The 14,658-nt window shown below is 43.5% G+C and overlaps 1 protein-coding gene across 1 annotated transcript in view; it reads left to right on the top strand.

The window, feature by feature from the left end:
- zfhx3b (zinc finger homeobox 3b) overlaps window positions 1-14,361 on the top strand; it is an 87,667-nt gene extending 73,306 nt beyond the window's left edge. The window contains exons 6-10 of the mRNA XM_070901956.1: window positions 1,264-1,397; window positions 1,938-2,138; window positions 5,954-6,077; window positions 6,511-12,057; window positions 12,564-14,361. Of these exons, the coding sequence (XP_070758057.1) occupies window positions 1,264-1,397; window positions 1,938-2,138; window positions 5,954-6,077; window positions 6,511-12,057; window positions 12,564-14,302 (7,745 nt within the window). The 3' untranslated portion in view covers window positions 14,303-14,361. The remainder of the gene's footprint in view (window positions 1-1,263; window positions 1,398-1,937; window positions 2,139-5,953; window positions 6,078-6,510; window positions 12,058-12,563) is intronic.
- The last annotated feature ends 297 nt before the right edge of the window (window positions 14,362-14,658 follow it).

Raw genomic sequence — 14,658 nt, 5'->3', positions numbered from 1 at the left:
TAGTGAAACGCTTGAAGTAACTCGGTGACTATATTAGAAATCTTTTCAAAGATTGGCAGCCACCCGACAATGACTGTAGTCCTTTTTTACATTTCCACAGACTGAGCACCAAAGCATGACTGGATCCTGTGAATATGCTTGGTTATGACTAATCATCAGTCTGATGCCATCTTTGAGCCCATTGGCATGTTTTTATGTCATGAAAATCTTTGAGTTAAATGAAAGCTTGTTGTCGTGTGCAACCTAGCTTTGAGGAAACATCGAGATTTACTCAGGGGTTAGAAAAGAGGTTTTCTAATCTTGGTGTCGTCTTTTTGTCTTTGTCACAGTCCACTTACACAGATCTACAACACACTGGAGAAGGCTTAGCTGGTTACAGAAATGACAGTGAAACAGAGAATTTCACTGGCTTTCCACTGCTTATGGAAACAAAGAGCTGAGGAATTTTTCAAGTTGGGTCAGAATTGTAGGCACTGCCTGATTAAAAAATATTTTTGCTCAACAAGGACAAAATGTAGTTAAATGCACAAGACATGGTTGAAGACCTTTTGTAGAAGTGTTAGCTTTGTTCTTAAAGACGCTTGTCTTACAATATCAGGATCACTTAACTAGTAAAACAAAATGTAGAATGTACATGAGACTATAGCTTGAAAATACTGTATATTATCTGATATTTGAGTGTCACGTGTATGTGAAACGTGAATAGCCTGTTAACCTGTATGCTGTTATACAGGTAAGAAGTATCTGAGGAAAAGTAATTACAGAAACAAGTTGAGTCTTAGTCTGATGTGGATCTCTTTACCCTTCTTACTGTATGATGAGGTCGCAAGATGTTTGTGTCAAGTTCAGAAACTCATGTGGACTGAAAATATGTGGTGGTGTGAAACCCAAAGTTACACCCTGTGGCAAATTAATATTTTTGTTAGCTGTTTATGGTATGTATAATATCCTGACAAGCCAACATTGAAAGAGACAACCCATCAGAGCACATTGGCTGTGCATTCCCCTGCAGCAGCATGGGAAGACAAGTAAAAAGTGTATGGTATTTTTTTATAGGGAGACATGAGTTGGATAACACTTTCTCTGCCCAATTCCCATTAAATGCAGTTATATCACATTAAGAAAGACATTCCAAAGTCCTTTATCCACAGTGTTATTGATTGACCTGCTCCCAAGCTGCTACCTTGTCTTGACATGTCTGCTCTTCTCTCTTTATCCCTCTGTGTCTGTCTGTGTCTGTGTGAATATGCGTATGTTCAGCAGTGTCCGGCCACTTGGAACGGCACCAGTCAGATTCCCCAATCCCCTCCAAAAGGCCCTCTTCACGGTCAGAGAGCTCCGAGAGCCCGCTCTCCTCAAAGCGTCCCAGGACAGCTGAGAAGAGCGCTGCGGAGCAGGTGAGAGTTACAAACCACGCACATTTTGATAACATTGATGTCTTGAGATGTTCATAAAACTCTCTGTAGGGGATTCCTGCTAAAGGTCTCTATTTCTGAGCCCTCATTATAAGTTTGAAACTTACACTTCAATTAAAAGAAGAAATGTAAAATATACTTCTAATATGTTTTAGTTGACCCTTTTTTATAATATCCAGGTTTGTTTTTCAAATCTACTCAAAATTATTTTAACCTTTCTGCTGCAGTTGCACTGCTAATTGTGTATAAGGTGGAAAATCAATATAGTATTTGACAGATGAGAGCACTTTGAAGTGGGTGCCAAGACTCAGTGGTGCTCAGTATTACACAGTTGTCTGTGATCAGAGGGATCTGCCTGCTTGAAGGAAGGGGGGCCCCAATCTTCTGCCTGATCTACAGATCCTTTTCAAGCAGGCCCACCGTGCTCACCGTACTCATTTCACCCCATTAACCCTCTGTGGATCTGTTTTTTTCCCCCTCTCTCTTCTCTCTTTCTCTGTTCCTGTTTCTACCTTCACCCAGATGTACCAGTGCCCCTACTGCAAGTTCACCAACACGGACCTGAATCGTCTCAGAATGCACGTGATGACGCAGCACTCTGTCCAGCCCATGTTACGCTGCCCATTATGCCAGGACATGCTCAACAACAAAATCCACCTGCAGTTCCATCTCACACACCTCCACAGTGTGGCTCCTGACTGTGTCGATAAGCTTATTGCCACAGTAAGTCCTGTGCTGTGATTGTTTTGCGTGTGATTGGATACTGGGTGGGAGGGTTGAAATGTTAACTCCATTGTCCTTTTAATATTTCTCAGCCGTCAATGCTTTTGAATCCTTTTCTTTACCAACCTGCATATTTCAGGGTAACCTGAAGTTGGCCTGTGTTTTGTTAGATTGGTATGTATTAGCTTGTACACATTGTTTATTCTGGTCATCCAGCGTCACAGCAAATGGAATGCATAAGTACTTTAAGTAATGCATTATCCAAAGTTTATATAAGTCAGGGAATGCAGTGGAGGACAAGCACAGTAGCAGAACAAATGTATGGCCTTGTCAACTGGGTAAGCTGTATTGTCTACGTAGCACCAATCTAAGTTTTGATTCCAATTTCTCTATCCGCTCTGTCTCATATTTTGTCTGTCATTATCTCCACAGTCATTTATATGTTGTGTTAGAGGCAACGAAACCACAGCCAGTCAAAGCTATGCTGTATAGGCCCAACATATTGCTACTTACATACACATACATACACATTATTGCCAGTCAGATTGCAGGCAGCGGGTCAGGTCAAGGACCAGCGTAAGGATTCAGCAATGAATGATGAGTCACTCGCTCCTAATCAATCCCTCAGCCTGGAGTGGCTGCCTAGCTGTGAGAATTGTCATTCCTGTCTTCCCTACTCTAAATTGCCAACATTCAGTCCTTTATCAAACACAGAGAATGCTGTTAATTGTGAAATGGCTGCAGGCAATCCCATTGGCTCATTGGAAATGATTGGGCCTTTTTAAGATGCATATTTTTCTCCTCTTTTTCATTGTCTTAATGTGCCCATCATCAGAGAGCCCCTTTTTCAGCTCTCTTCTAATCACAGTCATTTGGGGAGGGGAACTCATAATCTGTTTTTGTATTTTTTAATGATTTCGAGATGAGCAAGTCTCGTAGCTCCCAGTTCATTTATTACTACACTGACATTCTTGCCATGTCTATGATCACCTGTGTGCTAGTCAAAACAAAGCCTTTCATCATGAATATGTTAAGATAATTGTGACACAGATTAATCAAAATTTAATGAACAGTTTCCCCGCTTCATGAAATTCAGGTACAAGCAATAGAAATGTTATTATTCACGACAAATCAGGCCCAAATCAAGTTCCGTATAAAACATGCGTATTGAAAACAAAACACTGTCCACTCCTACAGGAAATAAGATGCAACGTTTGCAGTCTTTGTAGCTTGTGATGTGATCTGAAGTTAGATTTATATCAGCTGCAATGCACTAGTGCACCATTTTCTATCTAGAGAGAATACTTTCTTTGCTTCCTTTAATGCTCATCAAGGGGAAATAAAATTTTATTTGCCCTGTTTTCTTGTAAATCACTGAGCAAATCTTTGTTCTGTTCCATCCTAGTGAAGCTAAATAGCTTGCCGGACAATCACCGAGTAAAATATTGCTCTGTCTGCTGCCTCGCCATCTTCATCCCCCATCTAGAAAGTAAATGGCAAGCACATTAGTATGGTAGACGGCAATATTTATTTCTTTTATAGAGGTAGTAATGTACTGAACCACTACAAGAGGACCGTGATAGAACAGAGGTAATATAACACACATTAAAGCTAGCACCTTTTTATAACTGGTGAATGCAGATGGAAAGGTACTTTATCCTTTTCACATGTCTAAGGAGAGGAGCCTAATTAATTCTGAAATAGGTGACTTTTATTTCTTGCCAAGCATGCATAATGATGCGTTCACTCTCCTGCCCTTCATCCCTTCATCCATCTCATCTTCTCTGCACTCCCTTCTCGGTCTCACATGCCTCTCTGTTTCATATACAGTACATATATACAGTACAGTATATATATATACTATATACACACTCCTCCAGTCCTCACTCTATGTCTAATTTTCTGTCTGTGTAAGATAGGGGTAATGAAAATAATTGTGCTTCATTAATTCTGAGTCTGGCTAGATGATAGCCATTTTGAACTATGTTTGGCAATTAGGCAGTTCAAATTAAAAGTGACCTTGGGATACTCTGCTCTTTCCACTAATCGCCTAATGAAGCAGTTGTCTAGAAACAGTCCACTTTGTAATGTAAATGATTGCTTCTGTTTTTTTGTTTTGTGACTTCCCATGCTGGCTGCATTTATTTTCCACTTTTCATTTTGGAGAGATAGAAGTAACAAAAACATAGAAGGAAATGGCTGGATGTTTTTATGCTAAATGTATGACCACACTAATCATACAGTGCTGTACTTTGTGATGGAAAGTGTTGACTGTTCTGCTTAACCTTGAAACTCCTGTTGCTTGAGGATGATTTTGCTCCATTTGGATCTGGCCTATAGGCTATATGACATGTTACAGTACGTTCAGCTGTGTTCTTATTTATTTCAGTAACAGATATATTCATTTTGATCAACAATTATTTATCTAATTTTATCATTTGCGATCATTATGAATTGATTATGTATACGTACTGTACGTACAATAACTATTGTGTACTTGTAGTCCTTGATTTGAATGTCCCTTTATCAGATCAGTTACAGTGTAGACGGACAGGAAGTAAAGAGACAGCCTGGGGAGAAGCAGAGCAAAGACATGTGATAAAGGATGCGTTCATTAAGATTTTTTTTCCCTTTTGCCTCCCTCATTTGAGACATCTTTATTGATATTACTTGAAAGGACAACCTATAGGTCTTTAGGCGAAAAGTGAAAGATGAAGAGTGTCTTAAAACTGAGGTTGAGTAGCAAAACAGGAGTGAAAAGAGGAGAGATATGGTAGGGTGGTGTGAATTGAAATGCAGCATGTAGAGTGAAGCTGATTACTCTGTTTGTGAAGTTAATTGAAGGAAGGTGAAAAAGACGGGGCCTCATCTTCCAACCTCACCAAGTTTCAGCCGATGATTATTGTTAAATAGGGAACTGTTAATTAGTTATTTTGATGAATTATCAGGTTTTGGGGTGTGAAAAGAGGCTATCAGAGGGAGAAATAGGAAAAAAGTTGGGGGAGAGCAGCAGGAATAAACAGAAGTAGCTGTCGTTCACACATGATTGACTCCAACCTTTCGAGAGCAGCGAGAACCTGGGTTCCTCTCTGTACTTTTTTCAATCAATACTTATTCGTCCTTGAAATGTTCCAAACAGAAAAGTAAAAAGAGAAAAACTTTTCTTTGTTTTTCTTTTGATTTTACTGTTTTATTAGGGAGCACACAGTATAATTTTGCATTTCTTCTTAAATGGAATCATTAATTTAATTGGCACTTTAAAAGTATAAAATGGCTGGGCTTAGTTTACCTGCCCATTACCCTTTCTCACAGTAGTCATTTTTCAAGAGTTTTTTCATTAGTTCTATTTTATTAGTCCCCCTAATGAAGCATTTAGCTAGACACTGTATGACATTAGGTCCATCATCCTTATTGGCTGCAGCACAACTTAAATAGGCACATGCCAATGCACAACACTGTAAAACTGTATATTCTGTGAATGGCAAACAAAGTAAATAGTATAGTTGTGTTTATGGTTATGATTGTGTGTGCACATGTACATATTTGCTTCTTGAGTGAGTCATATGAAAGTAGTAACATACAAATGTACGAGGATGAATGTCTCTTGATTTTTATGTTTAGTGTCATTTATCCTCTATGCTATGTGCTATGTATCAATGTAAGAGTTACAGTATACATTATTGATCTGTCTAACCCCTTTCTTGGTAACTACTTTGTGTATCTTGTTTGTGTCTGCAGTTTGCCTTTAATTCTTTGAACTAAAATATAAAATTACGTTATTCACACTAGAATTCCTTTGTGCTTTGTTTTTCCAGGTAACAGCAACTGAAGCACTGCCAGCAAGCATGTTCATACCTGTACCTAGTCCAGACAGAGAGTCCCAAAGCACCCCTCATGCAACAGCCAACTCTAATCCTGAAGATACAAAGAAGCAAGCTGGTTAGTATCTGACTCTGTTAAAAAATCTGGGGGTTACTTTAGAGTATGTCACTTTTCCACATAAAAAATGCAAACAATAAAATATTAAAATGTGTGTCTAAAAACATAAATCAATTACAGTAGTTTCACCATGTGTTATGTAATGAGCATATTATCACATTGAGTGATCATGATGAGTGTACAATAAAAGAGATTGAACTAAATTGTATCACTGTATCACTACATAGACTGGAAATAAAGAATCATCATTCTGGTGTTTTACAAAAGAATTGTGTTGGCAATGCTTTCATTACATTTTTCACAGACAGCTTAACAAAAGACAATGCACTTTTTCATTCTACTTTCCTTTATTGACATTACTGTGGAAAAATTCAACTTTGCAAATGTAAGCACCTAATGAATTAATTCCGTCATTTGGCTTATTTATTCACAGATGCATCAGATGCTGATCCAGAGAAGGGGATGTCCCTCCCTACAGAAATACCTGAAGCTCGCAAGTCACCTCTGGAAGATCAACAATCGGAGAGAGATGATGCCACAGGATTCCTGTGCTGGAAGAAAGGCTGTAATCAAGTGTTCAAGTCCTCCAACTCCCTTCAGATGCACTTCAATGAAGTTCACAACAAAAGGCCCCAGTTGCCTGTTTCAGATCGCCATGTCTACAAGTACCGCTGCAACCAATGCAGCCTGGCCTTCAAGACTGTGGAGAAACTACAGCTCCATTCACAGTACCATGTGATCAGGGCAGCCACCATGTGTTGCCTCTGCCAGCGAAGCTTCAGAACACTACAGGCCTTGAAGAAACATTTAGAAACCAGCCACCTGGAGCTGAGTGAAGCTGATATCCAGCAGCTTTATGGGGGCTTATTGATGAATGGTGACATTATGGTAATGGGTGACCCATCCCTTGGTGAGGAGCATGGAAGTCTGGGAGAAGATGATAAAGAGGGAGAAGAAAGTGACCCAGAGGAAAAACAAAGCCCAACAGGCAGTGACTCTGGCTCTCTGCAGGAAGATTCTGGATCTGAACCTAAACGTGCTTTGCCATTCAGAAAGGGCCCCAACTTTACTATGGAGAAATTCTTGGATCCATCTCGTCCTTTCAAGTGCACTGTGTGCAAAGAGTCTTTTACACAGAAGAACATTCTTCTGGTTCATTATAACTCTGTCTCCCACCTGCACAAGGTGAAGAGGGCTCTTCAGGAGTCCACTACTGGCCAGCCTGAGCCTACCAGCAGCCCTGACAACAAGCCATTCAAGTGCAGCACTTGTAACGTGGCATATAGCCAGAGTTCTACTCTGGAGATCCACATGCGCTCTGTTCTACACCAGACCAAAGCTAGGGCAGCCAAGCTTGAAGCAGCAGGAGGGATCACTAGCTCTGCAAGTGCTACTGGTTTAAGTGGCGGGGGGTCCAGCACCAACACTTCAAGATCTAGTCCAACCCCAGCCAGTAACTCAACTACTAGCTCTGCCAACCACAGTTCTTCTGGGTCTCAAACAGTTCAGAGTATTCTTGGAGGAAACCATATGAGCCAGACACAAAGCATTGAAACCCTGGGGAATTCTTCAGTGAGCTGCCATTCCTCACCAGCTGAGAACCATGAAGTCAAAAAGTCAAAATATTCAGACATGCTGTCAGCTCGGGGGCAACAACAACAACAACAACAGCTTCAGCAACAACAGCAGTTGGCTCAGGCTCAAGCCCAAGCTCAAGCCCAGCTTCAGCAAGAGCTCCAGCAGCAGGCTGCTCTTTTACAATCACAACTATTCAACCCAGCACTTCTGCAGCACTTCCCAATGACAACTGATGCACTTCTCCCCCTGCAACAGCAGCAGTTGCTATTCCCTTTCTACATCCCTGGAGCAGAATTTCAGCTGAACCCAGAGATCAACATCAGTAGCTCAGCACTTGGCCTAGCAGGATCCTCCACCTCCTCACTGCTGGAAGATCTAAAAAACTCAGCCCAGCAGGCCCAGCAGAGTTGCTTGCAGCAGCAGTTGATGCACCACCACCTTCAGCAGCAACATCAACAGCAGCAGCAACAACAACAGCAGCAGCAGCAGCAACAACAACAGCAGCAGTCTCACTCACAGGCTCAGGGGCAGATGGCATTGCTACAGCAGAGTGCATCTCTCCTCCAGCAGGCTGAAAAAAAGCAGAGAGTTCCCTCCTCTCAGAATGAGAAAGACAGAGAAATTCAAAGAGAGAAGGACACAAGTGAAAAAAACGAGGAATATGTTAACAAAGATTCTTCAGACAACAAGTCAAAAGAAAAGAAGGACATTCAGCATATTTCAATAAACATAAACCATGATTGTGGCTTGCCTCCACCAAGGATTGCTTCAGATGCTCGAGGAAATGCAACTAAAGCCCTACTGGAAAATTTTGGGTTTGAGTTAGTAATTCAGTACAATGAAAATAAGCAGAAAGCTCAGAAAAAGACAGCTGGACCGACAGGATCAAGTGGTCCAGGTGGGATAACAAGAGTGGTGGACCCCATTGAGGGATTAGAGAAACTGGAATGTGAAGCCTGTGGGAAGTTGTTTTCAAACATACTTATTCTAAAGAGTCACCAGGAGCATATCCACCAGGCTTTCTTTCCATTTCGATCCCTTGAGAGATTTGCCAAGGAATACAGAGAGCATTATGATAAACTCTATCCACTGAGGCCCCCTACACCAGAGGCTGCTCCTGCTCCTCCACCACCTCCTCCTCCTCCTCCACCTCCACCCCAAAGAGCTCCCACACCAAATATTCCTGTCTCTGCTGCTTCACTCACACCTCCAACTGTACCTCCCCCACAGCCGTCAGTTACAATGGCACAAATTCCCATGCCAATGGATTTGCCCCTCTTCTCACCGCTCATGATGCAGCCCATGTCTCTCCAGTCCTTGCCCACTCAGTTGCCTCACCAGCTATCATCTGTTGAGCCAAGCCTGGCCTCAGACCTGGCCCAGCTTTATCAACAACAGCTTACACCAGCCATGCTACAGCAGCAGCAGAACAAGAGGCCCCGGACACGCATCACAGATGACCAGCTTAGGGTCTTGCGACAGTACTTTGACATCAACAATTCACCAAATGAGGAGCAGATTAAAGAGATGGCGGACAAATCAGGGCTGCCACAAAAAGTCATAAAGCACTGGTTCAGAAATACCCTTTTTAAAGAGCGACAGCGCAACAAAGACTCGCCATACAATTTCAATAATCCACCAACAACAACTCTAGAAGACACAAAAATTGACTCTAAACCCCCTTCCCCCGAACCTCAGAAACATGACTTATATGGAAGTAAGAGATCATCCAGGACTAGGTTTACTGACTACCAGCTAAGAGTGCTACAAGACTTCTTTGATGCCAATGCTTATCCTAAAGATGATGAATTTGAACAGCTCTCCAACCTTCTTAACCTCCCCACTCGTGTTATTGTTGTGTGGTTCCAAAATGCTCGCCAAAAGGCAAGGAAGAATTATGAAAACCAGGGTGAAGGGGGAAAAGATGGTGATAGACGAGAATTGTCAAATGACCGCTATATCCGCACCTCAAACCTGAATTACCAGTGCAAGAAATGCAGTCTGGTTTTCCAGCGTATATTTGATCTAATAAAACACCAAAAGAAGCTGTGTTACAAAGATGAAGATGAGGATGGACAGTATGACAGCCAAAATGAGGATTCACTGGATTTTTCCAATGAATGTTATACTCCCTCTGGGTCTTCCTGTCACACCCCAATGCCCTCCTCTTCAAGTCTCTGTCCACTTCCACCCTCCACTTCAGCATTCTCACACCTCCCATCCACTGAGAAAGAGGAGGCATCACCAGCAACCACCTCAAACCTCTATGATGAGAAGCCCAAGCAGTTACCAGAAATGTCTGCTGATCCACGAGAAAACCAAACTTCTATTAAGCAGGAAATTGTGCATCAACCCCAGTCTGAGGCACAGCACCATAGACCTCAAAGAGAAGAGAAAATTCAAACTATGTCCAAGCCCATCAAACATTCATCTCCTTCCTTCTCTCAGCAACAACAGCAGTGTGGTCCCTCAGCTTCTCAGACAAGCCAGGCCTCATCACAAAGCTCCCACCTGAGCCTCAGTGCACACCTGACCTCTTCCACACAACAACTGGCACAACAGATGATCCAGTACCAGTGTGAGCAGTGCAAGATTGGCTTCCCCTCCTTTGAGCACTGGCAGGAACACCAGCAATTACACTTCCTTTCTGTGCAAAATCAATTCATGCACCCTCAATTCCTCGATCGGCCAATAGACATGTCTTTCATGCTATTTGATCCCAGCAATCCTCTGCTGGCTAGTCAGCTACTCTCTGGGGCAATGCCCCAGATTCCCAGCAGCTCTGCCACCTCTCCGTCCACCCCCACCTCCACCATGAACTCCCTGAAGAGGAAGTTAGAGGAGAAAGCTGGCACTAGCCCAGGAGAGAACGACAGCACAAATAGTGGAGAAGAGCCACAGAGAGACAAACGGCTCAGAACCACCATCACACCTGAGCAGCTAGAGATCCTTTATCAGAAGTATTTATTAGATTCAAATCCTACACGTAAAATGCTTGACCACATTGCTCATGAGGTGGGATTAAAAAAGAGAGTAGTGCAAGTCTGGTTCCAAAATACCAGAGCTAGAGAGAGAAAAGGCCAGTTTAGAGCGGTAGGGCCAGCTCAAGCGCATCGTAGGTGCCCTTTTTGTCGAGCTCTTTTTAAAGCAAAAACTGCCCTTGAGGCACACATTCGCTCTCGTCACTGGCATGAAGCCAAGCGTGCTGGATACAATTTAGCTCTTGCTGGTATGTTACCTGAGCATGAGGGTATGCAAATAAAAATGGATGTTTTAGAGACATCAAGTTACTCCCAACTGGCCCCTTCAAACAGTGATGGACAAAGCTCCTCCATGTCACCAGTGAACAAAAGCATGGATTTGTCTCCCAGGGCTCTACTGAGCCCTTCATCCATTAAAGTTGAGGGGATGGAAGATTTTGAGGCAGCAACCATGTCATCTGTGAACCTCAGCTTTGATCCAAGCAAGCTGGATAATGACGACTGCTCTTCTGTGAATACAGCCATCACAGACACAACCACAGGTGATGAGGCTATTGCAGATAATGACAGTGCTGATGCAAAGCACAGCCAAAATAGTGGTGATTACCTGTCTAAGTCTGGGGGCTCAGCCCCCCTCCTTGAAAATGATGACCAGATGTCCTCAGGGCTGGTTAGCCCTGCAACAAGCTATTATGCTAAGGACTATGAAAATGAACACATAATTGACCACAGTGAGACGTCCAGCCTCGCTGACCCCTGCTCACCAAGTCCTGGAGCCTCAGGTAGCAGGAGCATCGACAGCGGAGATCGACCTGGCCAAAAGCGCTTCCGAACCCAGATGACTAACCTCCAGCTGAAAGTGTTGAAATCCTGTTTTAACGACTACAGGACTCCCACCATGCTGGAATGTGAGGTACTAGGCAATGACATTGGACTTCCAAAGAGAGTGGTTCAGGTGTGGTTTCAAAATGCCCGTGCCAAGGAGAAAAAGGCAAAGCTTAACATGGCCAAGCACTTTGGAATAAATCAGACATCCTACGAGGGGCCGAAGACTGAATGCACTTTGTGTGGTGTCAAGTACAGTGCTCGCCTCTCTGTTCGTGATCACATTTTCTCCCAGCAACACATCTCTAAGGTGAAGGATACCATTGGCAGCCAAATTGATAAGGAAAAAGAATACTTTGACCCAGCCACTGTCCGCCAGCTTATGGCACAGCAAGAAATGGACCGCATTAAGAAGGCCAATGAAGTTTTAGGACTGGCACAACAGCAAGCCATGCAGCAGCAGGGGATGTTTGATAACCCTGCAATGCAGGCTCTGAATCTCCAGTCAGCCTATCCAAATCTGCAAGGCATCCCACCTGTCCTATTGCCAGGGGTTGGAAGCCCCTCTCTTTCCAGCTTTAACTCATCTAATTCAGGTACATCATCAGTTGGCATTCAATCACTGATATACAGTTCAAAATTGAGGTCAGAGTTGCCGATGGGTTTTTAAACTGAACTGTAACTAATAACAATAATCACATATTGACCTTAACTGTAAAACCTAGTAATAACAGTACAACTCTGGAACAATATTTCTACTCCTCTTAAAAGGATTTCTCTTCCCATCAATCAGTCTCACGTGTGCTAATTTACACTAGCATACATATTGTAGAATGTGTAACACTGGCCTTTGTTGACACTAAGAACACAATCTACCTTAACTGCCAACACTTAATTGTTAGACCCACAAACAAATGGCTCACTTTGAATTACTTTGACTTTGTGAAAATTACATGAGCTTATTATCATTCAAATACTGATTTTAATTTACCTCTTCTGTGTGTATATTATATAATGAAACAACTAACAAATAATTGCACGTCCATTAAAGAAATATACCTATTAATTCTAACATTTTTGTCTGTATTTGAACATTTTCCAGCTTTAACTCCTCCAAAACCTTCAAACCTCCTGAACATGCCTGGTGCCAGTGTTCCCTCACCTAGCCTCCCAACATCCGGATTGCCCAACAAGCCTCCCTCCTCATCGTCTCTTGCCGCATCCAGCCCAGCCCAGACCAACACATCTGCTTCCCACTCAAGCCCAACCTCCACATCCAACTCCACCTCCTCAACCACCCAATCTGGCTCCCGGCCTGAACCCCCCAAAGAACGTGATGCTGAGAGGGTAAGAGAGAAGGAGAAGCCCAAGGAAAAGACAGAGAAGCCCTCAACCCCATCATCAACTGGAAGCACCCCTGCCCCTTCCACTTCTGCTGCCAGCGCCAAGAAGGAGAAACCAGACACAGCTGTACCTGCCACCTCGATGCCCACACCTGGCATGGAGTATGTGGTAGACCCTGCCCAGCTTCAGGCCCTGCAGGCTGCTTTGGCATCAGACCCCACAGCTCTCCTCACAAACCAGTTCCTTCCCTACTTCATGCCTGGCTTTTCCCCGTATTACACCCCACAGATCCCTGGGGCTCTCCAAGGAGGCTACCTACAACCAATGTATGGTATGGAAAGTCTCTTCCCTTACAACCCAGCATTGTCACAAGCACTGATGGGCCTGTCTCCAGGGTCCCTGCTGCAGCATTACCAGCAATATCAGCAGAGCTTGCAGGAAGCACTACAGCAGCAGCAGCGGCAGCTTCAGCAGATCCAGCAACCCAAGGTGAGCCAAACTCCAGTTCCCCATCAAACCTTGGGGGATCGCAAAGAATCTGCCAAAGATCAAGTGAAAAAAGAGGAGCAAAAGGGCAACCCCCATAGTGAACCCCCTACTTCCTCCTCCTCCTCCTCCTCCTCTCATAAAAAAGTACCCCCTGAGCAGAACGAGATGGATGGCAAAGCTGTGGACCCCCATCTAGACCAGTACATCGTCCCCAAGGTGCAGTATAAACTGGCATGCCGCAAGTGTCAAGCAGTTTTCACCAAGGAAGAAGCGGCTATTACCCACCTTAAATCTAACTGTTTTTTTGGTCAGTCTGTGGCAAACCTGCAAGAGATGTTGCTGCGTGTCCCAGGTGGCGTAGGTGCAGGGGCCGGAAGTCTCTATGACTGCCTGGCTTGTAACACTACGTTGGATGGGGAGAAAGCACTCAGTCAACACCTGGAATCGGCATTGCACAAACACAGAACAATCAAGCGATCAGCCAGAAATGCCAAAGAGCACGCTACTAGTTTATTACCTCACTCTTCAGCCTGCTTCCCCAATCCTAACACCGCATCTACCTCGCAGTCTGCCACTCATCCCATCAGCAGCCCCCCTCCCCCGCCAACATCATCAGCCACCATGCCATCCTCTGCTGTCTCCTCTTCCCTGTGCTCCTCCTCGACTACCCCACTCAACACCACAGCTGCCGGCAAACCATGGCCCCAGGCCCCTTTCCCCAGAGCTTTAGCTGGGAAGCCCAATGCCAGTCCCTCCTCTTCTTCCTCCTCTTTTCCTCCAATGTCCTCACCTTCAACGGTTACCTCAAGTTCATTGAGCACCTCAGGAGTTCAGACCTCGATACCAACAGACGTCTTTACCGACGAGTCTGACTCTGACAGCAGTCAGAAGTCAGCAGACAGGCTGGGCAGGACGGCGGAGGAGCCGAAGCAGCCTGGCTTTGTCAAAGACAGTAGTAGTTGTAGTAGTAATCTTGCTAGTGTAGGAACAGACTCCATCAGATTGTAAAAGAGCTTTCAGTGATGGACAATATTTAAAAAACACTAAAAAAGACAAAAAAAATCACAAATGGAAAAAACATAAAAAGCAGCAATGTTAAAAATACATTAAAAGTATACAAACCAATTTCAGAAAAAGATGTGTAAAGACTAACTGCAATTCCAAAGCTTGTAACCAAAAATTTAAATGTTAGTGGATTGTTTTCCCATATCAACATGCTGGTTTTCCTTTTTTTTGTGTTTTTTTTGTTTGTTTTACTCAACTGAAATACATGCATACTAATATATGAGAATAGAAAAGATCGCTGCAGTTATGTTTTGGGTAATGGTAGAGGAATGCTGTACTGTATGGCAATGGACTGCCTC

This window comes from Enoplosus armatus, chromosome 1 (genome assembly GCF_043641665.1).
Source record: "Enoplosus armatus isolate fEnoArm2 chromosome 1, fEnoArm2.hap1, whole genome shotgun sequence".
NCBI lineage: Eukaryota > Metazoa > Chordata > Actinopteri > Centrarchiformes > Enoplosidae > Enoplosus > Enoplosus armatus.
Note: the sequence above shows the minus strand (reverse complement) of the source record. Positions and strands in the feature narration are given on the sequence as shown.